Genomic DNA, 18,391 nt, shown 5'->3' on the forward strand with positions numbered 1-18,391 from the left:
CAAAACTTGTGTAATTCAGAACCTAGCCTCTGCGGGACTCATTTAAGGATAAGTACGGAGTAGACCTCAATAATAGTAAGCTGATGATTTAAACGTGGCATATAAAACTAAGACCTAAAGGTTGGATAAGAATCTCATATGAAATTCCCCGAAACCCAACCATTTCCATGGCATGATTATCTTCATTGAAGCCATCAACTGAAGGCGCTCATGTGCCTCTGGTGACTAGCGTACATAGATGCCACTCTGCAATAGCCAGTAGGAATCCACCGTCGATGATCAATATCGCAAAAACAACCTGATTGGGTTTAGCATGCGAGCCACCAACAAGATCTAACTGGATCAAGCAAGCAGCTCGCTTATAACTTCTAAGATGCATCAAGCCCAAGAGACGGGTTCGTAATTAGCAGCACGTGGAGAAGGGCTCCGCGGACGGTTCTAAATCATGTTATTGTCGATCAGGTTCCCTTCACATGTGCGAGGAGTTCTGTTTTCCCTTCAACACCATCGTCGAAACAAGAGGAGTTTTCGCAACCTAGGCCGAAACTAGATGGGGATCTCCCAACATTTTACAGCTGAAGCATGAACGGGACTTCCTTTCGGTTCAGAGATGAGAGGAAAGATGAAGCTTGAAAAGACCAACATGTTTGAGGTTCGAGACGCTTCAGTTTTGTTGACTTGTTGTTGAGTTGAGCAGACTTATCAGATTCTGCAATATCGCCATCACATCTTCACAAGCAACCTTTCCAATGGCATCGAAGTCTATCGTTTGCCTCATTCTAAGCTGTGCCCTCTTAGGAGGCTATGCTAGCATGGGAACTTCCTACCGTCACGGCTTCTTTGACGCTGTTCGGGACTGCATCACAAATGCAAAGTCGCCCGACGGAAGCTCGTTATGTCCTTTGGACATGTCAGACTCGATCTCTCGGAAACTCACAGGCTACCAGGCAGTTGATGAGCCGGTGATGCTGCTCTTGGAGTTCTTCGCTCAAGGGCTGAAGAAGCATCCTGATAGTAAGGGCATGGACCTTGAGGCTCTTCTGGCCTTTGTGTACTTGGCCGCGCAGTTCTGTGGTGCTTGGTATCTCATAGCTCTTGAGGGACTGAGATTTGGCAACCGTGGAACCATTCTGAGCTGGTAAGACAAGAACACGATGCCTGAGTGCGAGTTTCATGCTAACTCGGTATACAGGACCGGAACATTCGGTATCGTCTTTCAATCCGTCACGATAACAATCATCGCTCCGATATATCTCACTCTACAACTGCTCCTCTCACCAACGATCCCCCAACAAGCATATCTACTGGCCGACCCGTGCGACCTGAGCCTCCTCCCGATATCGACAATTATATCTTACATTGTGCCTACCATTGGTCTGTGCTTGCCGCTGGTCTTCAATGTCTCAAGGGAAGCCAAGTTTATCGCTGTGGCTCTTTGGCAACCTTTTCCGTTGTACCAGACTGCCATACAGCGTGTATCCCGCTTGGTCTGTTGGTCTCGTCGGGGCAAGGCCAACAATACTGCCCATATCGACCCGAGAGCCTGCAGAAAAGCTATGAATCGCGCATATCGCTTCATCACAGCTCTGACAGTTGCAGTACACTTAGGTGTATTTGGGACAATCCTCGCTTCTTCCATGGACCTCACAGACAATGTTTCCGGACATCACATTCTAGCCCTCACATCGTTGACGAGCCCTCCGACTCTGGCTTTGCTTAACCCGCCCGTTTCTGCGATGCAATCGAGGGAGATTGTAGTCTCGTTCCTGCGATGGGATGTATACTGCACGTGCCTAGCGATGGCCATCTGGACCGGCTACCAACTCTACACGGCTCAAAGAGCCCCCAGTCGAGTCGTCATCTGCTTCAACACGATTTGGTGGACGATTCTGGGTGGACCAATCTACCCAGCGTTACGGCATCTTTGGGAAAGAGATGCCATGGTGCTGGACCGTATGGAGCTCTTCAGCTCGTCACTAAAGATCGAATAAGTCGGATATGAGTCACGAGGAGATCAGGTCATTTGGGACAATACGGTAAGGGTTTCCAATTTGAGAACGAAAGACAACTATCCATGTACGTATTAATACAGGCCTAAATCGTGTGCAAATGCTGGTATCAAGATGAAAGCAAGCCCGAGGTACCAGGCGAAACAAAATTCTCTTCGGTGCAGTCCATAGGCCCCGGTGACATTAACATAGGAGGCGGCGAAAGAGCCGCAAAAGGTTGTACCCCGTAGTTGTCAGCACCAGGGATAAATCCGACAGCTGACCTGATTCCTATAGCGGAGTTCAATCTAGCAAGGATACAAGCTGCCCTTTCAGTCTGTTCAGGCGTAGTGTAAACACAGTGTGTGACAAGTCTAATCGAGTGAACAATGATGATGGCCGCTGCACCGTCGTGGAGCATGGTCGCTGGCATGCCGCTCGGGTCGATATCGCCCAGGGCGTACGGCACGGCGGCGAGCATGTCATCGACGGTTTTGCGGACATCGGATTCAAGGAAGGGGACGGTTTCTGCCCATGAATTGTAACTATACCCATCGTCATCCTCCGTTGGTATCAATGTAGTCTGGTAGAGAAGCATGGTCTGAAGTAGGATGAGACGAGCTGATCGGACGAGGATGATGATGCAGGCTGTCTCCGCGTCGTAGTGCATCTTACCAGCGCTCATCTCACCAAGGGTCGTTGGAACGCCGCGACCCTCGAAGGTCATTTGCCAGTACTCTGCTGCTTCGATATCCCAGGAGCCAAAGGCATCGAGCATGTCGAAGCATTCCTGGATCAGGATCCTCTCGTCTTCTGTGCCGGTACTACTCTGTGAGGCTGTTGAGGGGCTGGCACCCTGTGGCTGATATGGATCTGGTTGCATAAGTCGGCACAGACGATGGCGAAGCGACAGGGTCCGTCCCATCATGGACAATGCTCGAAGAAGAGGATCGAAGATGCCGATGACGGTGGCGATGGCGCCGGGGTCGGTGTATGCATCATCGCCATGCAAGAATGAATAGATTTGCTATCATTTGAGTCAGTGCCATGGCATGTGATTGTCTTGTCGCGTGACTTACCAGTCGCAGCAGAGCAAGCAAGAAGAGTTCGGCTCCTCTTCGTGTGCCAATCTGACTTGGCCCTCGTTTCTCCAGCAGGTAAAATAGCCCTGAAGCATGCTCATTCGGATCACCTAATCCTTCACCACTAAAGTCCTATCATCGAGTCAGAAGTGAAGTAATTGATGTCCCGTGAGACTTACCTTGTACGTGCACAGAAGCAGAATGGTAGCGATGACTTTGTCGTCCATCGCCTGGTCGTCAGACTGGATAGTCTGCTGCAAGCCCTTGATAACACGTCCATAATTTCTCAAAGACCGTGTCCGAAGTTCTTCATTGCCCAAATGGTTGTACGCAGCCAATTGGGCAACGCTCAATGTCGCTGTTTCGACGAGGCCATCCTTGTAGTGATCGAACAAGCTCGGTAGGAAGCTGAAATGGCCGGGAAATCCATCGTCGTCATCGGGCGACACAAAGCGACGCACGAAATAGCAGAGCGACATGTTATCGTATGATTGGGTTGGGTGTCGAACCATGGCTACAGATCTCCGTCGAATGGGCGCCTCCAACGGCCGTGTTTTGGGCTTCGGAGGCTCCTTTTCGGGCGGTTTCTCATCTTGCGGGGGACTCGCTGTGCTGGCACTGGCTATACTTGGCGCCTTTGACGCGCGCGAGGTGCTGGAAGAAGTACTTTGCGATCTCCCCTTTGGCGCAGAGTGCCTAAAATGAAACTCGTCGGTATATCCAAGGCATGGCTTCCCGTAGTTGTAGCATCGTCGACACGTCGGCTTCCCCTCGTCGCACTGCGCAGAGATAACAGATTAGAACAGAACAGATATCGCTCAATCAGAACGAAAGCATTACTCACCTTGACCTTTCGCTGGCGACACCGCAGACAACCTGAGCTAAAGCGACCTGGGAATACCATCTTTGGCTAAGATAGGAAGTAGATCCTGATAGAGCACGCAAACGTGGGTGAGCTGATTGTACGGGATGGAGAGTCTGGGGAAGGGCAACAAATTGCGATTACGAAATTACGGAGCCCGCGGGAAGAATGGAGACAAGAAGATAGCCAACGCAGACTCAGGGCGGGCAGCGTGTTTCTTGTCATGGCACGGACGTATTGGTGTCTCGGTTCAGAGAGGTAGACCCCGCAAGAGACCTGGGCTAACGAGCTGGAAACAGGGTTTAAGGTCCATGTTTAGTGGTTGATGACAGGGGCGAAGGGGGACGCGACAGAGGTCAAGTGCCGTTGAGAGAGTGGAATCAGTGGAGAGAAGGGAAAAGATCGTCGTTGTGGCTTGTTCTGGTTAAGCTTGCGATTGCAAGAGTTGTCGTTGGTCGAGCGAATCTAGCCTCGGCTTCAACAGCATCGTGATCGGCTTCATTCTTTGCCAACTCGTGATATTGACGATGGAGCTAGAGAAAGACGTTGGAGCTTAATTAGTTTGTATAAGATGTATTTAGTGGCAGCTTTGCTTGCATGTGCAATCGAGTAATTCGGCTCAGACTCACAGACCCAACTCAATCATCATTCTTCCCTGTGCAAATCATCATGTCTTCTCTGCTCTACTCTCCCGTTATTGCGTACGCTTCTAATGCGAGCAACTTCCTTCTATCGCCACTTATCTCCGGTTCATTGCTCGCCGCTGCAACTTTTGCACCCGACGCCGTGAGCAATGCCCTCGCCTCAATTGCCGCCAAGCTCCCAGAGCATGCTTCACATACCCTGGAGCTCACGATTGTCAAGAAGGTTCTATACGTATGGCTCAGCTTGGGCATCGTTCGAACCATCAACCGGTTCCTCAATACCATGGCTCATAATTCATGGCGAATGACAGCTGCTTCTGGTTGGGACTGGAAGAATGAGATCGCTGTTGTAACTGGTGGCTCCAGCGGCATTGGCCTGAGCATTGTTGAGAAACTTTCCGCCATGGGAATCCGTGTCGCTGTCTTCGATGTTCAAGATTTGCCAAAGCAACTTCAGACAAACTCGCGCGTTCATTTTTATCGATGCGATGTTACTACAACCGAGTCTGTCGCTGAAGCTGCCGACGCAGTGCGCAAAGAACTCGGCCACCCATCAATCCTCATCAACAACGCTGGTATCACTTCCCCCATGCCCATTCTTAAGATGCCAGAGTCATTCCTGCGCAAGATCATGGGTGTTAACCTCATGGCTTTGTGGTACACCACTCAACAATTTCTCCCGCGCATGATCCAGTTGAACAAGGGCCATGTCATCACTGTCGCCAGTATCGCATCCTTTGTCGCCCTCGCCACAGGAGCCGACTACTCTGCTACAAAGGCTGGCGCACTAGCTTTCCACGAGTCGCTAGCCAGTGAGATCAAGCATTTCTACAAGGCTCCCAATGTCTTGACAACAGTGGTTCATCCCAACTTTGTCCGAACACCTCTTGTCGAGGGCTTCGTGGATCGCTTGGAGCGTGGCGGTGTTCGTCTCTTGACTGCTGATGATATCGCCAAGGAGGTTGTCGCTCAGATTAAGAGCCGACGAGGTGGTCAATTAATTGTTCCCAAGTCCGTGGATGTCATTTCTGGCATTAGAGGATGGCCAACTTGGTTGCAAGAGCTTGTTCGCGATGCTGTTGGCAAGACAGCTGGCAATTAAGAACAAAAAAAATGGGTGGCGACTGTATCTAGAAGGGTCATAGGTAGTTTGACCATACCCGTCAACTTAGGACGAGCTTAAAAGCTGTTCTGTACTTTTATAGACTCACTCACAAGTAAATGCGACCGTCATACTCCTACTGAACAGAACTCATTCAGGCACCATGCCAGCATTTTGAACAGTGAAAACGACGCAGCACCACACCACAAATACTAATTGCATGCAATAAAAAATGGCATTGATCAGTAAACTGTCAATTGAAACTCTCTTGTTGACCAGGAATATACTGCAAGTTCGGTGGCCGAGGCAGGTGAATTACTTAAAGACCCCGGGTCCCGCGGCGTCGCTCTACCGCTTTTCCTCCACGTTAATAATCACCAACAGTCTCAGCAACTTACACGACCGATTCATCCACCATGGCAGTATTAAGCACACTCAAAACAGCATTTGGCTATACCTACGCATTTATCATCACACCATGGCTTCTTTCGCGCTTTTTATTCGACATTTCTCTCTGTCTCGTCCCATGGTTTCGTCCCAACAGAAAATGGACGCTGAACCAAGCTGTCCGTGTCCGCGTTGTCCGGCTCTTGCTGCTCTACTGGTCTCTCACCAAATCAGGCGACAAAATGAGGTTTGACCAAGGCAAAGAGAAGAACCGGTTCGAAGTCGTCGCTCCACGATCGCCAAAATTATACAGAGGAATTTGCACGGATTACACGGTTCAGCCTGCGCAATTGGGCATGACATGGACGCCAGCACGACCACCGCCTGCTGGCATCGTTCACCCTGGGATGGTGGTCGTCTTGCACTTTCATGGCGGCGGTTTTGTGATTGGCAATGGTCGTGATGAAGATACTGGCTTCACAGCCAAGACTCTCATTAAGCATATGGGTGCTACGCATGTCTGCTCGCCCAACTACCGACTGTCTAGCAGCAAGAATGGGCAGTTTCCCGCTCCTCTTCAGGATGCACTTACAGCATATCTTCATCTCATCAAGACACGAGGCATTCCTGCCGACCAGATCATCTTCTCAGGCGACTCAGCTGGCGCGAACTTGGCTCTCGCCTTGGTCCGCTACATTCATGAGTACGGTCAGATTGACGAGGTCCCATTCCCACGCGCAATGGCTCTCTGGTCACCTTGGACGGATGTCGCTGGCGCTTTGGAACAAGATGCGACTCAGTCACCCAACTACAAGACGGATTATCTCAACATGCACTTTGCGCGCTGGGGCGCAACGACAGTCTCTGGCTTTGGCGCAATTGACCCAGCCAGTCCATACCTGTCCCCTCTACGCCATCCCTTCCAGATTGAGAAGCCTTTCCCAGTCTACGTCAACGCCGGCGGCGGCGAAGTTCTATGCGACGACATCACCAACTTTGTCGCACGCTACAAGAAGAATGGCTGGCCAATGTACCTGGACATCTCGGAAGGTTGCCCTCATGACATTATCCTGCTCGGCGACAGGATTGACTTTGCAGCCGAGGCAGAGAAGGCAGCTGAGCATGCGAGGCGCTTCTTGAATCATCGTGCGGGGTTGAATCTACGAAGCTATGCATAATCTCTTTTTCGTGATGGAGGGCGCGGGCCAGAGGCGGAATGATATCGAAGTTTCTACAAGATCTACATAGCTCAACAAATTTCACATGTAAATTCCTAATGAACCTCGAAACATTTCGTCATTTGTTTCAGTGATCTACCCCTCTTCGGAGCCAAGATGATCAGCTCTGCAGATTTGACAAGTCTTGTCTGGTCCGTCGCGTGATTCTCTCGGTAGTAGTTTTGGCGTCTCCCCCCCATGAAGACGATCACTGGGGGGCAGGCCGAGGCTACCCCACAATCTTGAGAACCCTCAACGCGAAATTTCTGTATGGAGTTTAGCTTGCGATCAACACTTTGGCTCGCCCCCCAGTCAAAGCCCAAGCATGACGTTATTCCTCTAGTTAGTTGTCATGAAAGATTTGTGTCTTTATCGGAGACGGGTCCCGCGGGGGCGGAAGGATGGGTTCATATTGTCGCCTGTCGGACTCGGAAGCTTAACCAGAACTTAGCTACTCATTCGAGGAGCTGTGACGCGAGACCCTGATTGCTATTGCTAAAGTACCGAGGCTTGCTATCTTTCGTCTGCCCGCGGACTGTTTATTGATCCAACGGAGTGCCAATCACTCAGACTCCTTCATTGTCGTCTTTGTACAAAATAGGTCTTCAACGTCCACTGTGGACAGCATCATCTACAACACAAACTACTCAGACAACACTCATCAACATGGCACCACAATCAGAAGAACCCAACACCTTTGATGTTATCATCATCGGCGCTGGCATCTCCGGCATCAACGCCGCCTACCGTCTCCAAACAGAAGGTCCCTCAGACTTGACCTACGCCATCCTCGAAGGCCGCGACTCCATCGGCGGTACATGGGATCTCTTCAAGTATCCCGGCATTCGATCCGACTCTGATATCTTCACCTTTGGCTTCCCATGGAGTCCCTGGAAGCATGACCAGTCGCTAGCACCAGGTGACAAGATCAAGGACTACATGATCGAGTCGGCACGCTCGACTGGTATCGACCACCATATTTGCTACAAGCACTCCGTTTCAGAAGCCAACTGGTCTTCTAAGGAGAGGCGATGGCAGCTTCAGGTTACGCGACCTGGTGATGAGAAGCCTGTTACCTTCCGCAGCCGATTTCTACTCCTCGGTACTGGCTACTATGATTACCAGACCCCTCTTCAGACTGTGATTCCTGGAATTGAGAAGTTCAAGGGCAAGGTCATCCACCCTCAATTCTGGCCCGAGGACTACGATTACACCAACAAGGAGGTCGTCATCATTGGCAGTGGAGCTACAGCCGTCACGATCCTTCCATCCATGTCCGACAAAGCCAAGCGTGTGACCATGTTGCAGAGAAGTCCAGGCTACATCTTCCCTCTCCCATCAAGCAGCTTCTTCACACGTCTGCTCTTGACTGTTTTCCCCGCCAGCATCGCTCTATTCCTCAACAGACTCCTCTGGCTGGTCCGAAGCTATCTTACCAACGTGTTTTGCAAGTCGTGCCCAGGTCTGGCCAAGAAGCTCATCAAGTATGTCACCATCAAGAATCTTCCTCCCGATGTCAGCTGGGACCCTCACTTCAAGCCTCGATATAACCCCTGGGAGCAACGATTCTGCGCCAGTCAGGACGGTGATTTCTTCGCGGCTATTCGCTCGGGTAAAGCAAATGTCGTGACGGATAAGATCAAGACTATCACCGAGAAGAGTATTGAGCTTGAGTCTGGAGCTTCATTACATCCCGACCTCATCGTCACAGCAACTGGTCTGAAGGTTCGTTTCGGTGGAGGTATCAAGTTCAGCGTCGACGACGTTCCCTTCAACGTTGCCGACAAGTTCGCATGGAAGACCGTGATGCTCCAGGATGTACCAAACCTGCTTTTCATGTTCGGCTACGAGAATGCATCGTGGACACTTGGTGCCGATGTCAGCGCGAGACTGTTTGTGCGCATTCTGAAGAAGATGACACAGAGCAAGACTAGCGTTGTGGTCCCACGTCTTTCTTCCTCAAGTGGTATGCCAGTGAAGCCAATGATGAGCCTGTCATCGACATATCTCAAGACTGCTAGCTCTGTGTTCCCCAAGGGCGGCACGGGTTTGTGGAGTCCCAAGTCGAATTACTTTGCGGATATGGCTGGCGCGAGATGGGGAGATATCTCTACGGGGTTGGAGTACCTGTGATCATAGTCTTATGTATCAAGAATAGCCTTTCGTTTTTCGTTAGTAAATACCAACTTGTTTTCGTTGCTTTGCACCAGATTCACCGTGATGTCTCACGCTACCGTAGTAACAGATCTAATGTTACCGTTCCACGCCTGTAAGCAATTAGAAGAGATCCTAACCAGTCGCATTACACGGTTCATGCTTATGGTTCCATCGCTAGGGTCAGTGTGAACTGGTACATGTCTGAGTCAGCGGGAAGTTAGTCGTGGACATCTGAAGCGGAGACGGAAGAGTATGTAAGCATTTCAACATCAGATCATATACATGGGTGCATGGAGCCCTTCAACTGCGACTATATAGAAAAACTATAGTTACTCTCAAGTTGCTAATCTACTTCCATTATCTTAGCGTAGCTCTTTATGATTCCCAGTCCAAGTTATGAACAACATCATCTAACTTATGAATAGCATTATCCAGGCTCTGAGTCACATCGTCTATAAACCAATAAGTTCATTAAGTTCAGTGACTTACCATCGACCAGGCAGTCTAATCACAAGCACACAGCTTCGCCTCAAGGAAAGCTGACAGGGAAAGATCACCGTTCATGTACACCCTCCTTTGCGACCCTCAGTGCATTCCAAGTTGCGCGCATGGAAAGTCCAGCTCTTGGCTTCAATCCATAGGAGCGCCTAGATCTCAGCAGTCATGCCACCACGTGGATGTCAGATTTCTAAGGGTTGTCGGTGATTAGCCGGACGGGCTGATCCAATTTTGCCAAATCGGTTCACAAATAGCATCCTCCGCATCCTGCGTTGGAGTTGGATGCAACCTAACCCATCTCTGGGCAGGCTCGGCAAGAGACATGGCACTTCGTTGACGCTTGAAGAATCGGTAAGAAAGTGTATTGGTCTGCGTTGGACAGCTTTACGATCATCCACAGCGAGAGTTAACCAAGTAAGCTTAACTCCCCTCGATCTAAGGTGCTCGCCTGGACAGGTATAAATTCTCAGAGAGACAGTCGTCGCATACATATCGACTCTATCGTCTACAATGACTTACTCGGTAAGTGTATCCGTACTCCGGTACGTGGCTAGCTTGAGCTAGGTATAGGCAGATTAAATGATTCGGAATATCGGGAGTCCTTGCCATGCTCGCTAATCGGATCATGCTATAATATTGCCAATACACGTCAAATTTAGCAAAGCTTCAAACAATAGGGGAAGACGTTCGGTGATCGGCTAAATTCGAGATCCATTCCCCGCAGACCTCTGAATAACAGTTTTGGTGTTACAGCCACCAGCTTGGCATCTAGTCCCAGAAAGGGACGTAATATCAGCACGCATTAAGAAACCCTACCCCATTCGTAGTAGGTCTCGATCTGAGAACAATATTATCCGCTGCACAATGAAACGGCGACCCATATTTGCGGGGGACACCATCGCAGCTTTCTGTTTGGGGCGTTGACGACAAACTTGGTGATGCTCCGACATTTCCTCAATGGGCCTCCTTCGGAGCTTGGTTCTCCGCACATAAGGCTCTATAACCCCAGACATGCCAATTTCCCGGCAAAACACGATGAGTCGATCGGATTGGTCAGGATTCACGATTATATAGAGCCGGGGGCGAATGTGCCATATAGGATGCTATATTAAAGCTATATATAAGGATGGGAGTCACCCTTTGACGTTGCGATCGATATCTTCAGATAGTATCTACTGCTTCGAAGCATCAGCTCACTGAGATTAGTCAAGATGCATACCCTTTCACTTCTCCTCGCTCTCGCTCCTGCGTCCGCCCTAGCCCAGTCTCCCGTTTGGGGACAGTGTACGTCACAGCAGCTCAGAAGAAGAGTCGATGCTCGATAGCTAAAACCTCTCATAGGCGGTGGCAATGGTTGGACCGGTCCTACAACTTGCCAAAGTGGCCTTACGTGTCAGAAGATCAACGACTGGTACTATCAGTGCGTTCCCGGATCTGGAGGATCTGAGCCCCAGCCTTCGTCAACTACTCAGGGCGGTGGCACTCCTCAACCTACTGGTGGCACTGGCGGCACTGGTCTCGACGCCAAGTTCAAGGCCAAGGGTAAGCAGTACTTCGGTACTGAGATCGACCACTACCACCTGAGCAACACTGCCTTGATCAACATTGTCAAGGCCCAGTTTGGCCAAGTGACGTGTGAGAACAGCATGAAGTGGGATGCCATTGAGCGTAAGGTTCCATTCACCAAAAAGAAAAAATGTAGATCTGATGATGAATAGCTTCTCGAAACTCCTTTACCTTCACCAATGCCGATAAGGTCGTTGACTTCGCCATTGCGAACAACAAGCTCATCCGTGGCCACACTCTCCTCTGGCACTCCCAGCTGCCTCAGTGGGTTCAGAACATCAACGACCGCTCCACCCTCACCTCGGTCATTCAGAACCACGTTACGACCATGGTCACCCGCTACAAGGGGAAGATCCTCCAGTGGGATGTTGTCAACGAGATCTTCGCTGAGGACGGTAACCTTCGCGACAGTGTCTTCAGCCGAGTTCTCGGTGAGGACTTTGTTGGAATTGCTTTCCGCGCTGCCCGCGCCGCTGATCCCAACGCCAAGCTCTACATCAACGACTATAACCTCGACATTGCTAACTACGCTAAGGTGACCAACGGCATGGTCGCTCACGTCAACAAGTGGTTGGCTGCTGGCATTCCCATCGATGGCATTGGTTCTCAGGGCCATCTTGCTGCTCCTGGTGGCTGGAACCCAGCTTCTGGCGTCCCTAATGCTCTCAAGGCCCTTGCTGCCTCAAACGTCAAGGAGATTGCTATCACTGAGCTTGATATTGCCGGTGCCAGTGCTAATGACTTCCTCACTGTCATGAACGGTTGCCTTGCCGTTTCCAAGTGTGTCGGCATCACCGTCTGGGGTGTTTCCGACAAGGACTCGTGGCGCCCTGGTGACAACCCTCTCCTGTTTGACAGCAACTACCAGCCCAAGGCTGCATTCAACGCTTTGGTCAACGCTCTGTAAGCTATTTTTGATGTATGTTGCTGGATCATACAACGAAATGTCCTAGTTAGATAACGCGTTAGTGGCAGAATGAAGCTCAAGGAAATGGTTCAATTGTATATATCTATTTCTCATGTACATATTCAGCAGAATGGAAGTCATTAGCTACGTCCTCAGTATCTGAATATTACACCTAAATTCGTAACCCATCGGTGCTTCTACCACCTCCTTTTATACCATGATCAATTGAGATTCAAATGTTGCTCAGCTTCGAGCAGTCGCGTTGCAAAACCCAGCAACATTAAAACCCCAGACCTCTTCTCTCGAAATATTGGTACCGAGAGCTGGTGGAGGCGAGATATGATTATGGCCATCCATAACCTGAACTTCGAGATCCGCACCCGAGCTTCCCGTACTCGATCGCCATAGCTCAATAAACTCCTTGTTGCAACCCAGAATCTCATCTTCGGGGTCGAGGGAGCCATACAGCAGAAGGAACTTGACCCCAGGCGCAGGATCTGAGACATCCTTGTTCTTAGTACAATTCTCGAGAAGTCCGAGGGGACAATCCTGCTCCATTGTTTCTCCATAGTAGGTTGCGAGAACAGGAACTCGGTAAGGGCGGGGACTGCGGAATGACGTCGGCATCGAGCAAAAGACAGCAGCTTTAAGCCTCAGGGGGCAAGCGTTGCTGTCGCTTGTGATCTTGCCCCGAAGCTCAGCAAATGAAGGATGCAACAAGAATGTGCAAAGATGAACGGCACCAGCAGAGTTGCCCATCATGAACAACGGTCTTGGCTGTGGACCTCCAGTCTTGCCATTGTTGTCTATGAGCCACTTCACAACCATCTCAATATCCTGTCCACCGGAAGGAAATCTCGCCTCTGGAACAAGGCGGTAATCCGGAATGACAGTGACGAATCCGCACTTCTCGGCAAAGAAATGTCCAAGGTTTCTGTAGAGCAGATGATCCTCAGAGGCTCTGTCTCCCCGAGTAAAGCCGCCTCCATATGTATAGATGAAGACAGGGCACCCAGCCCCAGTGGGATTGTTGGCAGGATAATAGATATCCAGGTTGTTCCGTGGGTTTGGGCCATAAGAGAACGTTTTTCTCGGAGTTGATTTGATGGCAGTTGAGTTCTTGTTGAGGAGCGGAAGGTAAATCTTCAAGGTTGGCTCAATGCTTTCAGCAATTGAACTGGGAACTGAAGAGAGTTGGTCCATTTTCGAAGATGCTTGGTTGGCTTGTATTGTTATCATTAGAAAATGTGACTCATGTAGTACTATTTGACATTCTTTCTCGGTTTCAAATTTCGCTCCTCGTCTTCATATATCCAAACTTGACATATATCATGACACCCTTACCCGACATCCGACGATGAGTAAGCAGCAGCCGAGCACCAAACGCCGACTGTTGAGCCTAAAACAGTGACTATTGCCAGATTCGGTTCCCGAAATGACTACCGCTGAGGAAGAGGCGTTTGTGACCCGCAATAACGGGCCATAAGTCCCGGAGCACGGTCCTGATATGACATTCTTGGACAACTAGTGGTTTCGCTCGGCACGCACAAAATCGAAAGGCCGATATGAAGGCCGAGACCGAGCAAAACGGTCTCGAAATCTCCGTTTAATGGCGATGTTATCGGGCATGTTTCTTCGAGAGCATTACCCGGAGACTGTAGGTGTCGTTTTTCGCTCCTCCAGCAAGCGCCGATACCGATGATGAAGTTAATCTGAGCATAGATACTCTGGGAATCCCTGCATCCGACAACTCTAACCGTTACAATGCATTGCCATGCATCTCATGTGCTTGGTTTCCCCCGGTTCACTTACGGTAGACGAGTGGTATACGATAAATCCTCGACACTGCAGCGCGAACATGAATAAACTAACTCAAAGGCCTTGAGCAGCCAAAAAGCACCAGAAAGCTTACATCTTATATTTGACGTAAATCTCAAACTTAATTATAGAGCGCATAGTACTCCCGCCATCAGCAGCTGGAAAATCCGCTGCTTCCAAAGAACCATATATCCTCGAATCCTTGTCTGGAGACAGGTCTACGTCTCTGGCACTCCTTCAGCTGCTCATTTCCTTCTCACTGGGAGAGAAACCGGTGGTAAGTCTTCCATTCTGACAAGCGGCGGCCAAGTCTTTCCCGCTCCTGTGCCAACTCATTATCACAAACATACACACCATGACTTTATCTGCATCAGTGGCCAGTTGAAGGTCTGGCTTAATGGCCAGTACAGAATACTCAGCCCCGGAGACTACACCAGTGTGGCTCCAGTAAGTAAAAATACCTACGTCCTTTTTCATTACACTGATCATTTTAAGGAAGCTATTCCCTGAGGTCTTCAGTATAATCACTCCCGCTGGATTTGAACATATACCGGCCTGATATGGCCAGATGCCGACCTTGAAAGGGCTACTGAAAAGCTCAACTCTGGTGTCGCAAATGCCATGGCCGAGTTCGACGTCATCCCCATGCAGAGCACAAGCTCGTTGAGCCGCAGCCTTGGAGCAGTCCAAAAAATCAACTGCCCGGCTTTCAGAAGTCGTGCTTTCTCCGTAACTGCGCAGGACCTAGTGCTGTTCTCGGCGGAACAGTCGTCCGTCCATATGTCGCCGAGGCTAAATCTGGGAATAACTATAGCCTGACTACCCTCGAAGGTTTCAACCAGTCAGGTTCTGTTTGGTGGAATTCAGTTCCCAGATGTCGACTACTGCTTCTATGTGTCTGATGGAAATCTCGAGGTCACGATAAGCGACACCGACTCTTTACGTATGGGCCCAGATGAAGTGGCTTGGTTGCCTGCTGGAACTCACCTCGATATTAGGCCTGTCAGCTCCTATTCAAAAGTCTTGGTGTATGCGCAGCCTGGTGGGCTTGTCGATTTACTTTATGCGGTTGGGAAGGAAAGCCTCATACTGTGTTGCACCGCATGCTTCCTGATTCACCAAGTCCTTTGGATAGAAAGAAGCTCTCTCAGTATGAGTCTGGGTTTAAGTTTGACTTGATTTAGATAGCTACGGAATGTACTTCTGTTTTTGCAACGTATCGACTTTAGGTAAACTCCCAGTATATATAAGATTTGGGGAGCATGATATGAGGTATGATATTGTAGAACTCTTTAGGCCTATCTTAAGATATCCTCAACTTGGGCAAGGGTTTCCCTAAGATATCAGAAGTATCATCAGATTAATTATACTATCTATAAGCTACTATAGGGGCCTCATTATTTAAGCCTTTGTACGTAAAGTTAGAAGCTCGATAGCCTTATCAGCCTGACAGCAAGGGAAAAAAAAAAAGATCATCTATAAGAGTTTTACTGTGGTCTTCTAGGTATGTAAATACTGCTATGTCAAGCCAGGGTCCTAGATACTTGAAAAATACCCTACAGCATGTTACTGTTATTAGGAAAATGGCTTCACAGGATGTCTTTTACCATAGTTTCGTTGGTTATAAATCTGTGTCAAATAATGATAGTTAACTACAGCATCTAGTATAACGCGATAAGCAGATTATAAGCCAAATATTCGTAATAGAAGATGCGAAAGGAAAATATCATCTAAATAAGCACGAATACGCTCAGATTGAGTACCGTCTTTATCATTAACCCCAAATACCGTAAGCAAGAAAAGTCACGTACTGTATGGCGGCGGATTGTAGACTTCAGGGTAAGCTATTCTCAAAGGTGGCCAACACGCGCAAGTCTCGTTACAGCCACCACGATAAGATAACGGAAATCGACCGAAGAGTGTTGATCAGAGTCGGCCAAGTTAGGATCGATAGAAGAAGTGAAAGTGGTCGATGTCGGTCAGAACTTTAAGGAAGCGATAGTTTGCTTGAATCGTGGACTCTCAGACATGTCGATTCCAAATCTAGTCTGTGCGATGTGCATGCATACGTGGGGTGGATGGATGGGATAGCTCAACTGTCAAGAAGCAGCCACATTCACGCCAGTCCAACCCAGTTCACCAATCCACGCTCCCAAACCACGATCCCCTCAGCTAAACTCGATCGAGATGCTCAATTTCCCAGCTTGATCCTCGAATCTGTCCCCAAATAGCGCAATATCTAACCCCGCAATTCGGTAAAGCTCGCGTGTGACGTCTTTTTGTTCCCGTCTGGGGCCTTCTAAGTTCTCGTGCGGGGTGCATTAGCCCCAGATGCCATGGCTTGCGAGCATCGCATTGCCGAAGGACGAGATGGATGGGCACAATCTAGGAATGTCATAGCGCTCTTTTGCTCGTTTCCCAATTCAGGACCACCTTCCGACCTGTCCCCAAATTGATCATCGCACCTCTAGTTTAGTTTAGCTTATCTAGTTCCACTCCATGCCGAGGAAGCCCATCTTCACGTTGCTGATGTCAACGACGCCGTGATCCGTTTCATGTTTGCTTGTTTCATCGCAAGACTGATAACTGGACGACTTCTTAAAAATTGGAGTTTTTGGAAAGATCATCACATCGTAAGTTCTTCATGAACGAGCTCTTTACCTGCTTTCTAAATCACTCATTCTCATCAGTCAGCACACTCGATATCACAATGTCTTCTTCATCTGAGCCAGGCACCAGGGGCAACCTCACCCTTGAGCAAAAGAAGAGCCTCCAGGAGGCTTGGGTCCATATTCTGCGATTATGCGGAAATGAGAACATCACCCATGATGCGCCAGACAACACAGACGAATACCTCCAACACCTCAAGAACAAAGATTCCGATCATTTCTCACGGAATCTCTGGGAGTCAATCATGGCCGATCATCCCGATACCACGCTCCTTCGTTTTCTTCGAGCGCGCGACTGGGATGTCAACAAGGCCGTTGACATGGCTGTCTCTGCTCTCAACTGGCGCGACGAGCGACAGATTCAGAAGACCATTGTCGGAGGCGGCGAAGCTGTCGGTCTGAAGAAGACACTCACTACTGATGAGGAGTCATTCATGGCGCAGTATCGCTCTGGCAAGAGCTACGTCCGAGGAACCGACAAGGACAACTATCCCATCTATGTCATCAGAGTCCGCCTTCACGATCCTCACAAACAATCTGCCGAGTCTATGGAGGAATATGTCTTGCACAATATCGAGACGTTGAGGGTCATGGCAAGAGAGCCGCAAGACAAGGTCTGCCTGATCTTCGATCTCACAGGCTTTGGTCTTCGCAACATGGACTTTCATGTCGTCAAGTTCCTCGTCGATATTCTTGAGAAGCGCTACCCCGAAACCCTCTCGGTAGTGCTTGTGCACAATGCGCCATTCGTATTTTGGGGTAAGCTTGACACTCTGCCACCTCTAACTCTATTTACATGCTAATCCTTTCCAGGTGTTTGGACCGTCATCAAGCACTGGCTTGACCCTGTCGTCGCATCAAAGGTCCACTTCACCAGCGGTACCAAGGGCCTTCTCAAATTCATCGCCAAGGAGAACCTGCAGAAGTCTTATGGTGGTGAAGATCCCTGGGAGTACAAATATTTAGAGCCTGTTCCCTCTGAGAACGAGAGGATGCAGTCTGAGGAGAAGAAGATAAAGATACAGATTGAGCGACAGGAATTGATTGACTCGTTCAATCGGTCGACTGTTGATTGGATTGGCACAGATCCCGATACAGAGGCTGGAAAGGAAGCGCACGAGAGGCGAGATGAGGTAATTCAATTGCTACAGATGAACTACTGGAAGTTGGATCCATACGTTAGGTCTGGTACTTACTACCACCGAGCGGGAGTGGTCAATAGGGTTGGAGGTGTTGATTTCAAGGCAGCGCGATAATTAGTTTAGAGTGTTATTGTTATTCGTATTCAATTCCGTAGTAAGCTTGTTTTTTTCCGCACTCAACTTCAATTGATTGACCTCAATTCTTGTCTTGCCAAGATGGTTTCCTCATCTAGACCTGTCAGTGCAGTCCCTTACTTGAAACGTTACGGCCCGACGCTATCATCTGAACCCTCGTCCCCACTGTCCGAGTCCATGGCCGTAAATATCCAAGAATTCATAGCGTGCTCTGCCA

General features: G+C 49.4%; 9 protein-coding genes across 9 annotated transcripts; 7 read left to right on the forward strand and 2 right to left on the reverse strand.

Moving 5' to 3' along the window:
* Nucleotides 1-749: 749 nt before the first annotated feature.
* FPRO_06735 (uncharacterized protein) lies at nucleotides 750-1,991 on the forward strand (the record flags this gene model as incomplete). Its single annotated transcript, XM_031228319.1, has 2 exons — nucleotides 750-1,138; nucleotides 1,193-1,991. 2 exons carry the CDS (start codon nucleotides 750-752, stop codon nucleotides 1,989-1,991), a joined length of 1,188 nt encoding a protein of 395 aa, XP_031078667.1.
* Nucleotides 1,992-2,118: 127 nt separating this feature from the next.
* On the reverse strand, nucleotides 2,119-3,974 carry FPRO_06734 (uncharacterized protein; the record flags this gene model as incomplete). Its single annotated transcript, XM_031228320.1, has 4 exons — nucleotides 2,119-3,015; nucleotides 3,068-3,202; nucleotides 3,250-3,849; nucleotides 3,915-3,974. The coding sequence occupies 4 exons, from the start codon at nucleotides 3,972-3,974 to the stop codon at nucleotides 2,119-2,121; spliced, it is 1,692 nt and encodes a 563-aa protein (XP_031078668.1).
* A 627-nt stretch (nucleotides 3,975-4,601) lies between these two features.
* On the forward strand, nucleotides 4,602-5,678 carry FPRO_06733 (uncharacterized protein; the record flags this gene model as incomplete). The annotated part of the gene is made up of 1 exon (XM_031228321.1): nucleotides 4,602-5,678. The coding sequence occupies one exon, from the start codon at nucleotides 4,602-4,604 to the stop codon at nucleotides 5,676-5,678; it is 1,077 nt and encodes a 358-aa protein (XP_031078669.1).
* Nucleotides 5,679-6,094: 416 nt separating this feature from the next.
* FPRO_06732 (uncharacterized protein) lies at nucleotides 6,095-7,243 on the forward strand (the record flags this gene model as incomplete). Its single annotated transcript, XM_031228322.1, has 1 exon — nucleotides 6,095-7,243. The coding sequence occupies one exon, from the start codon at nucleotides 6,095-6,097 to the stop codon at nucleotides 7,241-7,243; it is 1,149 nt and encodes a 382-aa protein (XP_031078670.1).
* A 705-nt stretch (nucleotides 7,244-7,948) lies between these two features.
* On the forward strand, nucleotides 7,949-9,415 carry FPRO_06731 (uncharacterized protein; the record flags this gene model as incomplete). Its single annotated transcript, XM_031228323.1, has 1 exon — nucleotides 7,949-9,415. The coding sequence occupies one exon, from the start codon at nucleotides 7,949-7,951 to the stop codon at nucleotides 9,413-9,415; it is 1,467 nt and encodes a 488-aa protein (XP_031078671.1).
* Nucleotides 9,416-11,148: 1,733 nt separating this feature from the next.
* Nucleotides 11,149-12,410, forward strand: FPRO_06730 (putative endoglucanase type F; the record flags this gene model as incomplete). Its single annotated transcript, XM_031228324.1, has 3 exons — nucleotides 11,149-11,221; nucleotides 11,279-11,605; nucleotides 11,656-12,410. The coding sequence occupies 3 exons, from the start codon at nucleotides 11,149-11,151 to the stop codon at nucleotides 12,408-12,410; spliced, it is 1,155 nt and encodes a 384-aa protein (XP_031078672.1).
* A 243-nt stretch (nucleotides 12,411-12,653) lies between these two features.
* On the reverse strand, nucleotides 12,654-13,613 carry FPRO_06729 (uncharacterized protein; the record flags this gene model as incomplete). The annotated part of the gene is made up of 1 exon (XM_031228325.1): nucleotides 12,654-13,613. The coding sequence occupies one exon, from the start codon at nucleotides 13,611-13,613 to the stop codon at nucleotides 12,654-12,656; it is 960 nt and encodes a 319-aa protein (XP_031078673.1).
* Nucleotides 13,614-14,019: 406 nt separating this feature from the next.
* Nucleotides 14,020-15,407, forward strand: FPRO_06728 (uncharacterized protein; the record flags this gene model as incomplete). The annotated part of the gene is given in 4 exon segments (XM_031228326.1): nucleotides 14,020-14,067; nucleotides 14,072-14,223; nucleotides 14,360-14,675; nucleotides 15,060-15,407. Coding segments are annotated over 4 exon segments (864 nt in total).
* A 1,531-nt stretch (nucleotides 15,408-16,938) lies between these two features.
* FPRO_06727 (uncharacterized protein) lies at nucleotides 16,939-18,153 on the forward strand (the record flags this gene model as incomplete). Its single annotated transcript, XM_031228327.1, has 2 exons — nucleotides 16,939-17,656; nucleotides 17,711-18,153. 2 exons carry the CDS (start codon nucleotides 16,939-16,941, stop codon nucleotides 18,151-18,153), a joined length of 1,161 nt encoding a protein of 386 aa, XP_031078675.1.
* Nucleotides 18,154-18,391: the final 238 nt, after the last annotated feature.

The sequence above is a fragment of the Fusarium proliferatum genome (assembly GCF_900067095.1).
Source record: "Fusarium proliferatum ET1 genome assembly, contig: FPRO_scaffold003, whole genome shotgun sequence".
NCBI classification, from domain to species: domain Eukaryota; kingdom Fungi; phylum Ascomycota; class Sordariomycetes; order Hypocreales; family Nectriaceae; genus Fusarium; species Fusarium proliferatum.